General features: G+C 40.0%; 4 protein-coding genes and 1 long non-coding RNA gene across 6 annotated transcripts; 4 read left to right on the forward strand and 1 right to left on the reverse strand.

The window, feature by feature from the left end:
* Window positions 1–18: 18 nt before the first annotated feature.
* On the forward strand, window positions 19–4,300 carry LOC306829805 (uncharacterized protein). Its single transcript, XM_079352976.1, has 6 exons — window positions 19–271; window positions 1,293–1,399; window positions 1,678–2,412; window positions 2,540–2,723; window positions 3,327–3,412; window positions 3,943–4,300. The coding sequence occupies exons 1-5, from the start codon at window positions 233–235 to the stop codon at window positions 3,360–3,362; spliced, it is 1,101 nt and encodes a 366-aa protein (XP_079209102.1). The 5' UTR covers window positions 19–232; the 3' UTR covers window positions 3,363–3,412; window positions 3,943–4,300.
* selenot2 (selenoprotein T, 2) lies at window positions 4,299–7,542 on the reverse strand. The gene is made up of 6 exons (XM_079352978.1): window positions 7,295–7,542; window positions 6,917–7,027; window positions 6,168–6,294; window positions 6,000–6,087; window positions 5,731–5,869; window positions 4,299–4,774 (listed from the first exon to the last, which is right to left on the reverse strand). The coding sequence occupies exons 1-5, from the start codon at window positions 7,507–7,509 to the stop codon at window positions 5,748–5,750; spliced, it is 663 nt and encodes a 220-aa protein (XP_079209104.1). The 5' UTR covers window positions 7,510–7,542; the 3' UTR covers window positions 4,299–4,774; window positions 5,731–5,747.
* Window positions 7,464–7,659, forward strand: LOC306829808. The gene is made up of 2 exons (XR_013779906.1): window positions 7,464–7,543; window positions 7,597–7,659. It is a non-coding gene; the product is annotated as an uncharacterized lncRNA (long non-coding RNA).
* Window positions 7,660–8,352: 693 nt separating this feature from the next.
* Window positions 8,353–14,044, forward strand: cox18 (cytochrome c oxidase assembly factor COX18). Of its 2 annotated transcripts, none has more exons than XM_079351994.1 (7): window positions 8,353–8,506; window positions 9,682–10,187; window positions 11,441–11,541; window positions 11,712–11,866; window positions 12,358–12,473; window positions 12,964–13,071; window positions 13,551–14,044. In XM_079351994.1, the coding sequence occupies exons 2-7, from the start codon at window positions 9,687–9,689 to the stop codon at window positions 13,710–13,712; spliced, it is 1,143 nt and encodes a 380-aa protein (XP_079208120.1). In that variant the 5' UTR covers window positions 8,353–8,506; window positions 9,682–9,686; the 3' UTR covers window positions 13,713–14,044. The 2 variants fall into 2 exon arrangements, with proteins under 2 accessions (XP_079208120.1, XP_079208121.1); XM_079351995.1 differs by having other exon boundaries at window positions 8,353–8,480.
* Window positions 14,045–14,457: 413 nt separating this feature from the next.
* Window positions 14,458–18,240, forward strand: igfbp7 (insulin-like growth factor binding protein 7). The gene is made up of 5 exons (XM_079352796.1): window positions 14,458–14,918; window positions 15,758–15,867; window positions 16,767–16,874; window positions 16,978–17,104; window positions 17,739–18,240. The coding sequence occupies exons 1-5, from the start codon at window positions 14,501–14,503 to the stop codon at window positions 17,759–17,761; spliced, it is 786 nt and encodes a 261-aa protein (XP_079208922.1). The 5' UTR covers window positions 14,458–14,500; the 3' UTR covers window positions 17,762–18,240.
* Window positions 18,241–18,454: the final 214 nt, after the last annotated feature.

Consider the following 18,454-nt stretch of genomic DNA (forward strand, 5'->3'; position numbering starts at 1 on the left):
TTGTGTGTGTGTGTGTGTGTGTGTGTGTGTGTGTGTGTGTTTGTGTATGTAAACGTGTATATTAAAAAGGTGTACCTGGACTCTGCGGGGGATAAGGAATCAGATTGCAAATATCAAGTGACACAGATATGTGTGACAAATCACTGCCTGCTGTGTACCTGCTCAGGGATACTCACAAAGACTCCTACCTGCTGAGCGACAGATGTACAGAGGAGAACAGATTTGAGCAGTGATGAATACAATCAGGAAGTGGTTCAACAAACCAAAGAAGGTAAAATGAATTTAAATTGTGATTGCTGAGTTGAAATGTAAAGCATTTATTTTAGATGTCTATCTCATAACTGATCACTTGAATATAAACAGCTGCTAAATAAACGGAGAGATCTGAAATATATTTATCTGATAAAGAATTGTTTTTACACATGTTCATTTGTTTTATACATTTAAATGTGTTTCGTATATGAGAACGTGTGTATTTTATGTAAAAATATGTATTATACTCATTTGTTTATGACATATGGTAATGTGTATTATTTATGGGTTTATCAAATGGTACATGTTCAAATGTGCCTATTTAAAATAATCAAATATAATTCAAATACCCTCATTTAAAAATGTTATTGCGGAAACAGCAGATTAAAGTAGGATCACATAAAAAACTCCACAGAGCTTCAATGAAACAAAAAAAAGACATTATCCACCTTAAAAAGATCAGATAAACAAAAGATAAACACCTGATTTGCCTGATAAACAACTTATGTTATCCACACCTGATAAACATGTGATCCCCCTGATACACGTGAAAGACTCTGTGAAACTCGACGAACTGGATCTAAAGTCACCAGGACTCTTTGTGCCCCTCCTCAGCTCCCAGCTCTCTGTCTTCAGGTGTTTCTTTATTATCACAGAAAGAAACCTTAAACAGGAGTCCACTTGACACCACTGAGTCCACGTGGACCACAAAACACCCAAGTCCCCGTGACTTGTAAGGATAGTTCTGGTCTTCAGACTTTTATCCACAGTAAAAACAGCTCCTCCCTGTGTCCACTTCAAATTGCTACAATTCATTATTTATTAAAGCAACAATATATAACCTTTTCACTTATAGTAAGTCATTTCAAACTTGATCTACTCAACAGTTCCAACAGAGACAATGTTGACTCTCTATGGTGTGGTTTCATTTGAGAAAATGTTAAATGGCAATAATAAAACAATAGAATACACATTATATATACATATTACTTTATTCAATTATTATTGAAAATATGTTTTCTATGTTTTTATTCAAACAGGAAGTAGAACATCTTTTAAAGATTATACCTTTGACCTCAGAGAAGACTCCTGGAGCATCTGATGATGACACTGCTGTCACGGCGATGCTGAGCTTCGACCCCCCAAGGTTTGCTGCTCTTCTATTGGACCTCAGGGGATTATACACCTTGGGTTCAGACACATCCAGATCTACTGAAACAAGAACTCAGAACTAGTTAGGATTATTCAGGAACTGACAAATGATCATAAAATGATAATAAAAAAGCAACATGTTTCTTCATATGACATCATCAGGTCACATGTAAGGTCAGTTGGGGTTAGCGCTGAAATCATTTGTTTTGTTTTTTGATTCAGTGATTTGTTTATGTTATTGTTTGTTTATCTTTTCGTTTGTTTTGTTGTTAGTTTTGTTGTCATGGAGATCCTGGAGGAAGACAGGCGACAGGAACGCAACGTTTCTGATGTCCAACAGCCTCTCAGAAAAACAGCACACAGTTCACTTTCACAGGTAGAAACGGTGACAGGTAACGGGAGACAGGTGAAAATGAGGTTGACAGGAGGCTGTGACATCACCAGTTTCAGTTCTGTAGTGGGCGGAGCAACAAAAACGCCAGTGACCTCTGTTGGACTTCGTAATCGTCCTTTGCTAAAGGTGAGAGATGCTTGCTCCCTCCCCTCCTCTCCTCACCCAGGGGGGAGGACAAGGCTCGCCTGCTCACTGCCCTGCTCCCCTCTCCTGCGGGGGAGATGCTGGAGGTCAACATCCTCCTCCCCCTCTTCTTCCTCCTCCAGTCTCTCCCGACTCTGGGTGGAGGAAGCTCTACAGAGGAGCAAAAACATGAAACAGAGTGAACCTAGCCACCATCTGCAATGTTCCACACAAATAAGACAGGAGGGTGGGAGGGGGAGGCAGAGGGAGACAGAACAGAAGGGTGAGCTGGACGGATGGAGTGATGAGGGTGAGACAGAAGAAAAACAGGTGGAGACTGTGAGCACTTTTGGCATCCGACTTTCAGAAACCGTCATCTTCAGGCCACTGACCTCATCTCAGATGTGTGGGGGGGAGGAGGATTTACAGTCACTGTGTTTGGAATCGAACATGTGGAGGTACTGCCTGTTGACTCCGTGTGTTTGTTCAAGGTAAGAAAGCTTTTAAAGTTCAGACTGGCAAAAGAAGAATATGATGAACTCCAAATAAATAATTATTTTGGTTGCTTTTTAACAATTCCTAATATTTATTCTTTGTTAATATTGATCCTTGTTTCAGGTGTCCGAGTGCTCCGCCATTTGAAGCTGAACTTTTCTCAGATGAAGATCTTCAGAAACACAGCGAGAATTTGACTCAGCCGATCGAGGAGACAGAGGGAGACAGTGAGCTGAGTTTACAGCTGGGGCAAAGCTCCTGCCTCTACCCCAGTCTGAGTCTGTGGAGGATTACACCTGTCTGTCAGGTGAAACTTCTTACTGAACCTCACCTGAGAACTTCTTTCAGGGTTTGTTTCCTTGAATTTTAGTCACTGAGATGCACCCATCATGCACAACCTTTTCACACCTGAAACTCTGCATACGTGAACATTTCCCTCGTTTAAAGTTGCATATTTGAACAATAACCTTAAGTGGGGTTGTATAAGGGAGGCCACCTTGTTAATAGTCAAGTGCATTATTAGCCAAAGAAGATGTCGTTTGGCTCACTGTTATCATCTTTAACTGACACTTTAAAAAAACTTCATCTGAGACATTGCTGCACTCCTGCTGCCTATTGTGTCCCCGCGATTCCCGTTCCTTGACTCTCTCCCTGTCCGTCACCCGTCTCTACCTTTCTCCATCCTTCCCTCATCTGTTTCTCACCTTTTTCTACCGGGCCCTCACCTGTCAAGGTGTGGCAGGTGTGCTGCAGACTTTCTGTTGTGCAGATGTGAGGTTGATCCTTAAGCAGGTCCTCAACTCCATCTGCACAAAGACTGCACTGCATTTGTTTCCATGCATTTTATTTGAAGTGTTCTGCAGCTAAGGCCACAAAGCTTCAACCTGCCATGTTGTTAATGTTTCTGCAGGCTGTGTTGGCGAATCCTGCAGCTTCTGTTCCATGAAATTCACAGTCGAAAACACGCAAAACCATCTTTGCAGAAACTGTGCCCAGGTAAACACTCAACAGAGGCCAGATAAACAGTTATCAGGTTTCACTATCCAGAGAAAGTGATAACAATGAGCAGTCACATAATGCTCATTAAGTCTGGAAGTTAGCCCTTGGTTCTTACGATATGTCCAAGTAAAGATGGAGGGGTCAGCAAACTTTGACCAATTGCAAACATGAACAGGTGCACTGGAAGTAAAGCTGCATTATAAAAAAAACCCATCATTGTCATTTCATATAAATGTGAATTCCTAAAAATAAAGGAATATTCACATCAGGAATAACACCTATGAATATGAAGATATCCATGACACCTGTCATTGTCTGCTTACTGTCACATTATTTTAACTGTTCCTTTTTCATTATACTGAGTAAAGTCAGTTCTCATAATTATGACACCTGCTTATTACAAAATTATTATAAATCAGCTATCATAATATCATATTCTCATAGGTGTCAAGGTGTTTTCCAGTAAAAAGAATTCTAAGAATACTGGGGACAGGTAGAAAGTGAAAACCTGTTTTTTTCTGTTTCAGGTGTTCTGTGGTCGCTGATTGTGTCTTTGTCAGATTCATCAGTTTGGTCAAACTGAAGTCTGAAAGTGGACAGGCTACACGTCACACACACGATGAATCAGCATTGTTAACCTGATGTGATACGAACATGAAGAATGTAGTTAGTGATTCAATGATTTCTTGTTTTAATGATAATACCTGACTTTACTGTTTCTGATCAGTAATGAATATTTGGTTTTCTTGTAGAAAGTTGTCAGTGGTTGAACCTTTTTAATGTTGAATTAAAATGTGTAGTTTGAAATACATCAAAAAATACATACATAAAATGGAGAGAAACTGTTGGATGTTTTATTCTATTGATTAAATCAAAAGTCGTGTATGTTTCTGGTGATTTTTTTTATTACAGACATTTTACAGATAAAAAAAAAGAAAAATGTCAACATTGATCAGATTTGTTTTCATTCATTAGTTTAACGTGTATTCCAGTTTCCTGTCTAGTACTTCCTGTTTAAAAGAAAGCTAAATAGCATATGCTAAAAGCAGGAAGCTAACAATAGTACCGTTAGTAGTCGTTTAATTCTGTTCCTCTTCAACAAACTTAACTTTTAACTAAATAAATAAAAAAACTAAACCAACAGAGAATAGGAGAGTCCAGCAGAGAAATCAATCTGGTACAGATGACAGGTGCATTGTGGGAACTGTAGTGCTGATCTGTGATCCAGCGCAGAGGGAGTGCTCATTTTGTGGCGGGAGAAATCCGGTCCGGCCCCGCAGAATCTGCTTTAAGACCAGACCTTCATGAACGCCAGCAGCTGAATGTCCCACTGAGCCAGGACACCTGAATGCAGCACAACTAAAGAGAGAGAGATAAAGGTGAGAAAGTTTACTGGTTTGTATTTGTAGAGCTATATATCCGTTATATTTCTGCCTGTATATTTATTAACGTCTGTGTTTGCTACCTGTGCATCTCTTCACCTGTTGTTTTTTTATTTGCTGGGATCACTTACCTTTGTTTATATTACCCATGTGTTCATGTCACCCGTGTGTTCATGTCACCCGTGTGTTCATGTTGCCTGTGTGTTCATGTTGCCTGAGGTCCATTTCAGAAGGAAGGTTTAACACATCCCGAATCTATTAACCCTGAAGCTGGGAAACCTATATGTTTTCAGATACAGAAAGGGAGCTCACTCAAACCTAGATGTTCTTATGTGATAAATACATTGGACGTGTAGTTACTAGAGCAAATTACTTGAGCTCGGCATCAGTATGGTAGCTCAGTCTGTGAACCTAACCAGGTGTGAAGTAGATTTTCTTCAATGAATGAGTTTCCCTTGGTCTCTTATCCATGTGCAAGTAGACTTTCCCCCGTTCTGTTCCATTCATGAAAACATGTTCATACGTGTATGACCGCATGTGGATTTCCAGTATGAGAGGGGTGGATAAAATATGAGGACTTTTTAGCCACCTGTTGCTATGGAGAATCACAACTTCATCAATGTTGGCTTTTTATAGTGTTGGTGCATGCGCTGAATCGTGAGGTTGTTCCTGGAATCATACACTCATTTATGTGCCCTACTCACTATAGAACCACAATGAATGATGGTTTTTATTGCTTGGATAGACCATTGGTCAAGACAGTAAATAGTGAGAGATTTTGGACCCAGCTCAAGTGAGTTAATTGAGCGATCAAGGTAACACTCGGGGACTGTTGAACATCCTTTCTGAAACGGGCCCGTGTGTTCATATCCCTTGTGTATTCATATCCCATGTGTTTGAATGTGTGTTCATATGACCTGTTGGTGTGTTTACCTGTACAGTAATTATCTCTATGAGGAGGAGAAGCTCCTGGGATCCACCTGGTTCATCTTCATGTTGTTGTCGAGGATCTGAAAGATCTCTTGGATGTTTGGAACGTAACCCGACTGAAGCTTTGACCAGATAGGGACATCTAAGAGAGGGAGCCAAACACACTATTACACCTCAACCTCTCTCTCCTCATCCTCTCTGCTTTTATTATTTGTGTGAAAGTTAAAATAACCGTACGCCATGGTGTCATGTTTGGACCAATCAGAACTCACCGTTCAGCGTGACCTCAAAGGCTCCAGTAGACAGGAAGTGAGTCTCCATCATGTTGCAGAGGAAGAAGGCCATCAGACACGAGAAGATCTAAAAGCACAGGCAGTCACCTGGTTAATCCTGTTGCCATGGTAGCCAGTGAAAAAGTATGTTTACATGGCAACATATACCTTGTTGTCCTGAGTCCAGGTCCAGGCTCTAGGAGTGTCAAGTCCGAGGAGGACAAAAGGGTTCTGACCGCTGACGATGAGGAGGATGGAGAGCAGCTTCAAGTAGGAGACCAGATTCCCCAAAAACCTATGGAGGACAGGTTGATTAAAAAACTGCTCTGACTGTGCTGAGACTCCAACTGCTGTAATAATAATCATCAGTCTAACTTATCTCGTCATTAATAGTTGTTAAGACTTAAAGCAGGAAAGGCATAAAAAGTTATGTTACTAGCAGAATGTTGCTTATATCAGTTCAACTATTAAGACTTATAGTAACATACATAACTACACTTATAGTACCATGCATAGTAAGACTTATAGTAAATGGACTTGAGCTGTATAGTGCTTTTCATGTATTCCGACTACTTAAAGAGCTTTCTACACCGCAGGTAACACTTCACAGTTCATACCACATTCACATACTGATGATAGATGGCTGCTATGTAAAGTGTCCATCAGAAATAACTAATCCCATTTATACACATTTACTACCACTGAGGCAGCAGCGAGAATTTGGAGTTTAGCTTCTAGCCCAAGGACACTACCACACGTGAAACAAGGCTCAGGCCAAAGTAACCTGTTTTAAATGTTTATTCATGTCAGAACTCACCTGTTTTAGTTATGTCAGAGCTCACCTGTTTTAGTTATGTCAGAATTCACCCGTTTTAGTCATGTCAGATCTTACCTGTTTTAGTTATGTCAGAGTTTACCTGTTTAAGGGGGTTGGAGGGAAGTTGTCTCCCTCGATGCGGATGTCCGGGTACAACTGGCTGATTGCTTTGGAGTACTCCTGGAACACCTTACTGTACCCTCAGGAGATACTGAAACACAGAGAGATCACACCTGTCAGGTGACGTCAAACTGAGGATCATACATTATACTGCAGTTTAGATAATGGGCAAAAAAGGAAATATGTTTTAAGAAAAAGCACACAAGAAACTGGAGACATTTTAAAATCCTTTTCTAAATGTAATAAATACGCTTTTTATTTCATATTCAGTCAGTAACATTACAAACAATTCCTTTAATCTCCCTCACAGATTATCACATGATATGCTAAATAGCAGTTAGCCCCTGAGCTAACTCACCAGTACTGGAACCTGAGCACAGGCCCGGTATACATGGAGGACTTGGCTGGTTTTCCGGGCTCAGAGTCGGTCAGGGTGTCCGGGGAAAGGACGGGACTGTCGGTCTGCTGCTGTCCGCGCTGAGCGCTCATTCTGCCGAGATAAACGTCTCGGACCGTGAGTGCCGTGAAGAGGAGCAGAGCTGCCAGGAGGCCCGCCTGGCTGTACTCCGCCATGTCTGCTGCCGTTTGACAGGGGGCGGGGCCTAATGTTTGGTAACTTGATATTTTCAATAAAGTTGGAGTTAAAAAAAAAAAAAAAAGGTTTGGTAACGACATTATTTATTGTTTTATTTTGATTGTCTGTATGTAAGAATGTCTAAACGTATGCACTGTTTGTTGTTTATAAGTTCGCACACAAAAAAAAATTTTTTTAGTACGATGTTCCGGGTTCACTCTTCACATGTTGACTGTAAATACGGTAGTAATATGTTTTGTTCATGCTTGTAAAGCTAATAATAAACCCATCACTGTAATACATTTTGAAGGACTTTTCGTCTTCTTGAGTTTTCCCTTTTATGCATTTTAAACTATTTTTGGTACCTTTCTGACAGCTTCGGTGCAGATAATATTTACAGTTACATGACAGATTCACATTACACTTAAAAAAAATTCAGTCAATATATTTCAGCTGTTCGAGTCAAAAATGAAAGATTTGACAGTTCAGGTCTATATTAAACTCAAAGAAAATCAGGGCAAATATAAGTGACTAATCGATGTTCTTCTTTAAAAAAAAACACAAACATTTTAGATCATTCATTTTTAAAGACTAATGTTCAAAGATGTTTTTTTTATTGAAGCAAACAGTTTCTATCAACTCACACAGGTCTGAATAAAAATAACAAAACAAATACCCCTTTAAAAATCACATTTTACACGGTTTAGGGAAGTCATTATTAAAAAACTATATGTTGCTATTATTAGTTGTTGTGTATATTTATTTTTACGGTATATGATATTTACGTGTGGTGTTTTATTTTTAAAAAGTATCTCTCGCTCTCTCAGACGTCACATTTACTCGACATATGACGTCATATTTACGAGACGCTGGTGTTTCCCGTAGTTACAGGGATGAAGGTGAGAGAAGAATGAAATCTTTTATCTAATAACTTGTTCTACACCTCTGCCACGTGGACACTGTCATACAGGTGACCTAACTTTTGACGTCACACAGGTACGTTCAGGCTTCTGTGGGATTGTTATAACTTTCAGTAAATATCTGTGCCACATGTCATGTTACAATCTATTTATTCAGCTGGAACCAACACCTGTGACAGGTAACACAAAGTGAAAGTTTCAATTATAAATTAGATGTCATTCAATAACATCTTTTTCTACTTTGTTGTAAGTTATTATAAAACAGTACACACAGTAATGCGCTATACTACAATTTATACTGTCATGTATTCAGGTAAATAAAACAATCTGTAATACTGCTGTGCATACAGTAATAGTAATAATACAGTACATACAGAGATTTATTTTAGATCTTTATTTGTATAGCACCATTTCATAACAAATCTTTACAAAAATAGCCGATCTATTTTGTTCTCTTATTTACAAAGACCAAACATTTATCTACCATGAGTAGTAAAGTCACATTAAGCAAAGTTACACCAGAACCAGAGTCATGTATTAAACTACAGTACTGTATGATAACAGTATCATGGTGATGGATACCGGGATGTATGGTAGGCCTATATGGTAAATGTAATGACTTTACATAAAGATGGACAACGAGGTGGTGCCCCCCGTCCTCTAACAGAAACAAACATTTCCTTATAAAAGGACCCTTGTGACCAGATTCTCCCTTGTGACCAGATTCTTGTTTTAAAGCAGACTGTCACGGTTATGGAAAGCTCTGTTGGTTGGATTTTGAAATGGTATACATGGTCAGAGTCACAAGAACCGAAGGTCTCTAGTTATGTAGCATGAGTGATAAACACAGAACAGAAGTCATTTACAGGATGATAACAAACAAACCTCTTTGTTAACTGATTAACACAGTTAAATTTTTAGTTTACAAACTGTGCCCATCGCTGAATCAGTAAGTTAAGATATTTAATGACAGGAACCCTGTTTGAGAAATATGGGTTTAATTTGTATTTTAATTTTATAGTGGGTCCCATGTCCACATCTGGCAGCAAGGAGGGGTTAATTAGCGATATACTACAGCCAGTCAGCAGGGGGAGCGCTTAATGTTTTGGCTTCATTATCTCATTATGTTTTGGCTTTGGGAGCGTTCGTGCTGTCCATCTTTTTATACAGTCTATTTGGTCTGTATTTTTCTCTGTTTTCATTCTGTTTCTCTGAGGGTACAACTTGAAGGAGTTTCTGTTTTAATTACAGTTACCATGGTGACTGTGGGAGGATCTGTGATGTCGTTTGTCCTGCGGCCTCGCTTCCTCCGGCTTTCTGCTCAAGGATTCTGTTGTACTGCATTCAACAGGAAGTCACCTCTACCTGGTCATGTCTGTTCTTTACCTCAGTCTACTGAAATCACTTCAGTCAGGTGTCAAAGGTTACCCGGCAGGAACATGTCAGGAATCAGGAACATTTCAGGAACGTGGATGTCGTCAGGAGTCTTGGCGGCGTCAGGTGTGTGGACTCCATCTGGTGTGCGGACGCCGTCAGATGTCAGGAAGTTCTCAGGTGTTGCTGGTGAGGACAGTGCTGGCGGCTGGTACAGCGCACTGTCTGACTCGGCCCCAGTTCACCTATGTGAACACTTCCTGGTGAGCGTGCAGCAGCTGAGTGGGCTGCCGTGGTGGTTGAGCATAGCTGTGACAACGCTTTCAGTCAGAACTTTCATCACTCTTCCACTCTCCGTCTACCAGATGGTTATCATTGACAAGGTAACATCGCATCAGAGCGTAATCACTTAACAGAATACATTGAAAATGATTCAGAAGAGATGACATGTTTTGAGATTAGAACTTTTATTAAAATATTTATACACACACTCGAAACAAAAAAACACACACACTGAAGGGTAATCTTCAGTGACCAATCACGAGCATGTTTCAGGACTGTGTGATAACCTGGAGTGAGCAAAAACATGTACAAGGACAACGTTTAAAGTTCTCATAGGTGAACCCCGTCAGACTGGGATTCAAACCAGGAATCATCTTCCTGTGAGGCGCTTTACTGCATGTATACTTCATATGTGTAACACACTGTGGAGTCCTTACAGCTGCTGTGTGGATGTGTAATAAGCTTCAAATACAGAAGGGGGCGATCTCCACTAATGCTCCTTCATCACCACACACACTGGCCCGATACACTCAACCAAAACTCCACCTCTGAAAGTAGTCCCCAACATCAACTGTTTTCTCCTGTTTGATTGAAACTACTGAGACTAGCTGTTTTAAATATGAAGCTTCAAATCTGTCCAACAGTATTTTAGGCGAACCAATGAGCTGAGACAAGTTATACTGCCTACTACACACTGAAAAACAGACTAAAATGTAGTGCATGCCGACCAATCCGTTAGTATACCGTTAGGCACAAACTTAATTACAGGTTACAGGTTACTATATCACACACCTGTCTCCTGAGCAAGGCTAGATAATCTAGCTTCAAGCTAGGATGACTGTTGGTCCAAAAATAGAATTTAACAACATTAAACTTCCATCCATAATTTATACAGCTACTTAGTTTTATTATTTATTTTATTATATATTTTGCATCATATAAAGCTTATTACTGTTCAGGTACTTTTATTTATATACGTCTTTGGTTGGCTGGCGAGCTGCCATTGGATGGTCTGAGAGCTTCAGTTCATTTTTAGTATGACCAGTGTGCTTTAATGAAATTCTTGAAGTAAATTCATAAATGAAGATTTAGACATACAGATGGGGAGACTGTCAGGAAGTCAGATAGACAGGTTGCTATTTTGAGTCTAAACATGACAGAGTTTTGGGTCTACCATCTTTTTTTCAAATCTGAACCAACCTCAGACAGAATGTAAACACAGCATATTTTCACAATAAATTCCTCCTCCCCCCCTTCCTTCCCTCTCTCCTCCTTTTGAATAGACTTCTAACATAAAGGGAACAGTACTGTGGTCTTCTTTGTGGTAACCATAGTAACCTCCAGGTGTTTACAGGTGGAGGCGCTGCAGGTGGAGATCTCCGAGCTTGCCAAAAGACTCCGATATGAAGTTTCAGTCCGAGCGAGAGAGACAGGCTGGACAGAGAAACAGTGCAGGTAAACAAACACAAACAAACTCAGCTGGATCATCGATGAGATCAGATCTAGTTTTAGTCCTAACCTGAAGGGGCCTACAAGGTGTTCAGGGACCATCCTATCTCACACTGAGTGGTTCTAAGGAAGAGCACGTCTCAGTTCTTTTGTCCATGGTCTCTGTTTGATTTCAGGTTCCAGTTCAAAAAGAATCTGCGCCGACTGGTCTCAGAGCTCTACATCAGGGACAACTGTCACCCCTTCAAAGCAAGTCTGCTGGTCTGGGTCCAGATCCCCCTGTGGATCAGTCTGTCTCTGGCCCTCCGGAATTTAAGCCTGGAACAGTCCAGTAAGCCAATGGTCTGGACTAGTAAAGGCCTGGTCTAACACAGACACTTGCTCAGGTCCTGATGTATAACCAGGGTTAGGGTTCAGTCCTTGTCCAGGGGTCTCAGACTAAATGTGTATGAGCACACATAACCTGAAAGTAGCGTATGCCAAAAAATAATCCAGATAAACCTCTTTATGCAAACCTACACACAATGTTTTATTATATATCCATCTAGACATGTGTTCATGTCGATCAGCCTCTAACATTTACCAAATATGGTCAATATAAACAACTCGTGAACTAAAATAATGTCTGCAGTGTGACAGATTTTGAGGCTATGATGATTGTGTGAGAGCTTGCTGGACTTTATTATTATCACGCCAGTTTCAGACTCTTCTTTGTGTTCATGCAACACTTATAAATGAGACCTTAGAACATGGAGCAGGACTAGGACTAGGCAACTGGACCAGGTCCTGGTCCCTCTGACAGCAGTACTCTGGTCTGTGCAGGTCTTCATTCTGGTCTGGCAGCAGGGGGCGCTCTCTGGTTCTCTGACCTCACGTTACCGGACCCCACCTGGATCCTCCCGGTCTGCCTTGGACTCACAAACCTGCTCATTGTAGAGGTCAGTTATATCTCCTGATGATATCGTCTGACCTACTAGATCACTATAAAAAACGTGCATTTTGGATTTAACTAGGTATCATGGATCATCAACATGTCTGACATTGTGATAAAATAATCAGTTTGAAAACTGTTTAATATTTGAGAGTCTGAGATAGCAGCGGTGTCGACGTACTGCTTGTGAAAATGATGAAGTGTTTCAAGCTTGTTCACAAAAATCAAAAGAGTTATCCACATCCACGTGCCTGGAGATTCAAGAATTTGCAGAATAACTATGTAATGTAAAATAAGTATATTTCTTTGACTTTGTTTGTGATGTAGTTTTCCAAATAGGAGTTACAATAAAATCTTCCTCTTGTAGAGAATCAGTTTTTAATTTGAAAAATAAATCACATACTGTATGTGTATTGTTACATTTGTGGTTGAATATATCCCCAGGTTGTATCTACATGTGTATATGTATGACCTGACTCAGCTCTGTTCTTCTTCAGGTGTTTTCTTTGCAGAGACTCCAGGCGACTCGTTTTCAGAAGATTGTAACGAACATCATCCGGACGTTTTCAGTTCTGATGATCCCGATCGCCGCAACAGTCCCCTCAGTGAGTGAAACAGTCAGTGAATACAGTCAATAAATAGAATCAATAAATAGAATCAATAAATAGAGTCAGTGTTCACAGACATGGTTCAAAGTCTGGCTCTGGTCCAAGTCCAGGTCCTGGTGTTGGATCAGAGGTTTCTGATGGAGACTAAGTTCAAGTTTTTTTTTTTTTTTTTTTTTTTTTTTCTCCAGTAACAAGTTCAGGTGTGTTGAACATTCCTGAGCTCATTCATCAGATTAAACACATTCAGACATGTTTATAAGTCTCCCCCCCCCCCCCCGACACACACACACACACACACACACACACACACACACACATACACATGTTCCTGCTGAGACCCACACCTGGACCAGGGCATGACATATTTAATTTGTATTATTACTGTTATATGCAATCAACAGGCTTATACTTGTGTTTAACACGTATTAAAGTTCAAATTCACTTCTGTCTCTGTGTGTGTTGTGATTCTCTTACAGTCCATGTCTCTGTACTGGTTTGTCTCCAGTCTGGTCGGATTAAGTCACAACCTCATCCTCCGATCGCCATCAGTGCACAGACTCCTCAAACTAAAAAGGACAACATCTGAAACTCCGTACAGAGATCTGCAGTCGGCCTTCATCAACAAATACTTCAGATAACTCCATAACATTGACACAGAGACAAGTGAGCAGCTGTCAGCCTTCTAACTACACAATACGTGTACAACTACACAACATGTAAAACATCTACATCCTTTACAGAGATCTGCTTTCAGTCTTCATGAAAAATGACTGCAGATGGACACGAGTATACACTGTACACAAAGTATAACTTTGAACATGAACTGAATCAAAGTGTGATGTTACTAAAGTGTGATAACTATGTAACTGTAAATACTATCCTATATAAAACACATTCACTGTGTGTGTTTGTCTGTGTTGCTTCCTGCTCTCTGTAAACCAAAACAGGAAGAATAAACTTGACCCTTTGACTTGACGTTTCCTGTTTTTTGTTTTTTTTCAACCAACAAGCTGGTTGCTATTTGCAGAGATATTAATAACATTGTGTTATTGATGTTTGACTGTTTTCTGTTCTAATGTTTCAACTTAAAACATACTCCCACAATTGTTGGAATTTAAAAGTGAGATGAGATTACAGCATTAAATATTTTTTTTTTTTTAATATTGTTGGTGTTATTTCAGTATAAATTGTCATCCATCCATCAGTAGTCTAAAAACGTTTTTTCCCCTCAAACTGAAACAGATTTTTTTTTCTAAATAACCATTGATATATAATTTATATATTATATACAGTATGTATGCATAGTGACAGCAGCTCTGTGTTCAGTAGAGGAGTCAGAGACAGTCCACAGAGGGGGCGGAGTCAGTCCGTCACTTTATAACAGCTCGCAGTATGAGCTCAGGGCTCAGACTAACAGACCGCAGTCATGAAGACTTTAATCTGTGTTTTTTCGCTCCTCTCTCTCCTCTCGGGGGTCTCTGCAGCTGCGGGATGTGGACCATGTGACCCCACTCAGTGCGCTCCTCTCCCGGTGAACGGCTGCCCCGCAGGCTCTCTGATGGATTCCTGCGGCTGCTGCTCCGTCTGCGCAGCCTCCGAGGGGGAACTGTGTGGGGGACGACGCGCTGCAGCTCGTCGCTGTGGACCCGGTCTGGAGTGTTTGAAAAGCAATGAGGACAAAAAGAACAAACTGGGAATCTGTACCTGTAAGAGCAATTACGAAGTGTGTGGCTCCGACGGAGTGACATACAAGACTGGGTGCGCACTGAAGAGCGCCAGCCTCACAGCCGGGACCGAGGGAAACCAACCAATCACTGTGCAGAACAAAGGACGCTGCGCTTCAGGTAAGAGTGAGATGCACTCAGGTGATAGAGAAACACGTAAATCAGTGCTTTGCCTCCATGTGCACTGCCTGTGAGCGACAGTGTCCTGGTTAAGCTGATCGTGATTTTGTTTTCTCCTTGTTTAGATCTTGGTTTGTTTTGTAATTTGGCTCATATGGCGCTTTGGACAAAAGCGCCTGCTAAATTAATTGAAGAAATGTAGAGTTGACAAAAGGTGAGAGTGAGACCTGTGACACACTGAGAAACTTTCTTTTACTTCTTTGAGCTACTTTGGTTTTTTTTATTTCATTAACTCTTCTCTGAGTCTTAAGGTCAGCTCTCTAGCTCTGCCTAACTTTGATAATATTGATTTTACTATTATCTATTTTATAATTATTTCACTATTCTATAAACATGTTTGTGTTTATATATATGAATAAGATTCTATTTTATATATAAATCTTTAAATATGAGTGTTTTATATAAAACTGACTTTTATCTTAAAAGTGCCTGTTGTTGAAATTGCAGTGCTGACAGACGGTGGTGTTTAAACAGATTAATCCATCATGAAGCTCTCTGACTCGCTGACAGTAACTCACACTGAGTGATCGTGATCCTCCTTCATCCCTCTGAAAACACAGAATTCTTTCTACATGAAAAAACCCCCCTGAGCGCGCTCAGAGCAAACTGAATTCCACAGAGGTCACAGAGGATTTTCTGTCTCCAGCAGATTCCTGCGACCTGTTGCATCCTGTTTCACATTCATGTGGAAACTTCCCCTAATCCAAACCCAATGTTAAGTTTCTCTGATGTTACTGACAGCAACAAACACCTTTCTCTCTTTACCTGTCTGTCTGCAGCTCCGGTCATCGTCACTCCTCCAGGTGAGGTCTACAACGTGAGTGGCTCTCAGGTGTACCTGAGCTGTGAGGCGGTGGGTGTGCCCACACCTGTGCTGACCTGGAAGAAGGTGAGTCAATTCATCTTAGCACTAATTTAAACTGAATGTAATCTGCCAACACTTCACAAAAAAAACAGGTCAGGACTGCACTCTGTTAAATTATTGATAAACTCAACATTAATCCACCATGAACACAGACCTTGGAAAAGAAACAGTGGCGAGGAGAAACTGCCTTTAACAGGCAGAAACCCCAAGCAGAACCAGACTCATGCTGAACATCCATCTGCCCAGACTGTAGAGGTGGGAGAGGGGATTGAGGGACAAACAGTGTGCAACAACAAGTTGTTACAATAATAATAATAAAAGCAACAATGATAATAATTACAGTTACAGAAAAAGACCAGAATACAGTGAGGAGATGCAGAAATAGCTGTTTTTTAGATAAATGATGAAGATGATGAAACTACTGTGTGGGTGAAAGGGGACAATTAATCAATGAGCTCAAAGAGACCTTTGAAACTACTGTGTGGGTGAATTCTTTAATTATAAAATCATAAAATGATTTCGGAGCTGCACACGGTCCTGCCCTTTTCCTGTTTGACTCACCTCCTGTTTGCCTTACTTCGTTTCCTGTGGCTGTTTGAAGAAACAATAGGGGTTAGGAGGGTTTTTCTCAGAGTGGTCACTACACAGTCAGTGTTAGGAAGGAATCAGCTGGAAGGGAATCTTTAAGGCCAAAGTTTAACAGTTGAAAACCTGAAGAGCATCAATTTTACATTCAATGACAGTAATTCTTCAGATTGATTCATAAAACCAAACAACAAGTGAACATAAACGTTAATCTGTGACAGTCCGACCAATCAGAGGCTGCATGTCCTGCATCAGAAAAAACTGCTTAAAACAATCACAGTGGTGATGATGAAGATGATGAAGAGGATTTGATGATGATTAATGATGTCTTCCTTCAGGTCCTCAATGGAAAGAAGAGGATGGAGCTTCTTCCTGGAGACAGAGACAATCTGGCGATTCAGACGCGAGGTGGACCTGAAAAACATGAAGTGACCGGCTGGGTTCTGGTCAGTCTCATCATTTGAACAAATACTACTTTAATACCTACCACACACACACACACACACACATACACACACACACAAACTATTTCACATTTCTTCTCTTTAGATTTCTCCTCTGACCAAAGAAGAGGAGGGTTCATATGAATGTCACGCCACCAACACTAAAGGAGAAGCTTCAGCTATTGGAACCATCCACCTGGTCGAGTCCATCGATGACATCACTGTCAAGAAAGGTAGCAATGTATACTATGTACTATCGATAACAAACACAACTAAACAACAAACGAAACTCGATGAACAGAAAAACTGCAAAAAACTAACAAGACAACAAATACTAATCACCTCAGCAAAAGTACAACAGAGCAAAATAACGACTCGGCTTACAAAATAAACATGACAACAAAAATAGAAGAACTAAAACTCAACCAACATGCAAAGTTAACAGCTCCTGTTTCTGTGGCTTCATTCTCAAAGTGTGACTTTACGTCTCTTCGTGTTGCCCCTGGTTGGGGGAAAAAATGTTCCAAACTTCATTTGTTGTTTCAGTTTTTATCGATGGAAAAACTGTTTCTGATTAAACATTTAATCTTACATGAAATTAAAAAAAAGATACAATACTCTTACAACATCAACTGATAATGAGCTGGAAGAAAAAATCATTTAAAAACAAAAAACAGAAATGTAAAAAAAAAAAAAAAAGGATCAAAAAGATTCATGGGAAAAGGAAACAGAACATGTAGTCTGACTTTCTCCATGGAGAGCGTCGACAGCTGAAAGACTTCCAACATGTTAAAACCTGAACAACACAAGTTAAAACATGAAAGTTATTATTTGAGAATCTGATGATGTTGAATCTTTTCTTTTCAGTGATGAAGGAGGACGAGCTGTGATCAGCTGATCAGAGAGCAGAGGAAATCTTCAACAGCCGAAGAGTTTGTCCGTTTGCTGTTCTGAATGAATATGTTTGATATTAGGCCTTTTCATGTCTAAAATTCATGAACAAAATATATTTTTATTTCCTTCATAATGAAACTACTAATACTACGTTTTTATTGTTTTGTCATTTATTCTGGTAGTTCTAGCACCCCTCCCCCACCCATCTCACCCTTTCCTGAATGCATCCTGTTGCATTGATATTAACTGAGACACCTGAATAAAGCACTTACTTGTTTGATGTTTGCATTGAGGACTTCAGGGGCCACACCTTTGTTATTCATGAGCCCTTAGTGTTTTTACCTGTCATCATTTTTCTTAAATCTTATTGAAATTGATTAAAAAGCCACTTGGGCTCTACATCAGTGTTTGTTAAACTCATTAATCAACAATATGTGTAATATCTGCAGAATAAACGGATGAGTTTAAAGTTTGATTTTGTCTTAATGTTTCTGGTTTAATTTTCCTTCAAACAGCAATAAGGTTTTATGTTGACTTTCTTATTACTTTAATTATCTGTATTATTTGATAAGAGTTATTTTTGTCTGTAGGAGGGTTTTACCCTTTGACAGACTTTGACTTTGCACCAGCCTGCCCATCACGTCAGCCGAGCACCTATATAACATGCATCGTTCATAAAATCAAAACGG

This window comes from Symphodus melops, assembly GCF_947650265.1.
Source record: "Symphodus melops genome assembly, chromosome: 9".
Classification (NCBI taxonomy): domain Eukaryota; kingdom Metazoa; phylum Chordata; class Actinopteri; order Labriformes; family Labridae; genus Symphodus; species Symphodus melops.

Excerpts from the sequence above, each read along its gene's own strand:
- igfbp7 (XM_079352796.1), top strand. The coding sequence starts at position 14,501 with ATGAAGACTTTAATCTGTGTTTTTTCGCTCCTCTCTCTCCTCTCGGGG. Across the intron at positions 15,868-16,766 it reads CTGTGCTGACCTGGAAGAAG|GTCCTCAATGGAAAGAAGAG; the intron begins GTGAGTCAATTC and ends GTCTTCCTTCAG. Across the intron at positions 17,105-17,738 it reads TGACATCACTGTCAAGAAAG|TGATGAAGGAGGACGAGCTG; the intron begins GTAGCAATGTAT and ends TTTTCTTTTCAG.
- cox18 (XM_079351994.1), top strand. The coding sequence starts at position 9,687 with ATGGTGACTGTGGGAGGATCTGTGATGTCGTTTGTCCTGCGGCCTCGC. Across the intron at positions 12,474-12,963 it reads CAAACCTGCTCATTGTAGAG|GTGTTTTCTTTGCAGAGACT; the intron begins GTCAGTTATATC and ends GTTCTTCTTCAG. Across the intron at positions 13,072-13,550 it reads TCGCCGCAACAGTCCCCTCA|TCCATGTCTCTGTACTGGTT; the intron begins GTGAGTGAAACA and ends ATTCTCTTACAG.
- LOC306829805 (XM_079352976.1), top strand. The coding sequence starts at position 233 with ATGAATACAATCAGGAAGTGGTTCAACAAACCAAAGAAG. Across the intron at positions 2,413-2,539 it reads ACTCCGTGTGTTTGTTCAAG|GTGTCCGAGTGCTCCGCCAT; the intron begins GTAAGAAAGCTT and ends TCCTTGTTTCAG. Across the intron at positions 2,724-3,326 it reads GGATTACACCTGTCTGTCAG|GCTGTGTTGGCGAATCCTGC; the intron begins GTGAAACTTCTT and ends ATGTTTCTGCAG.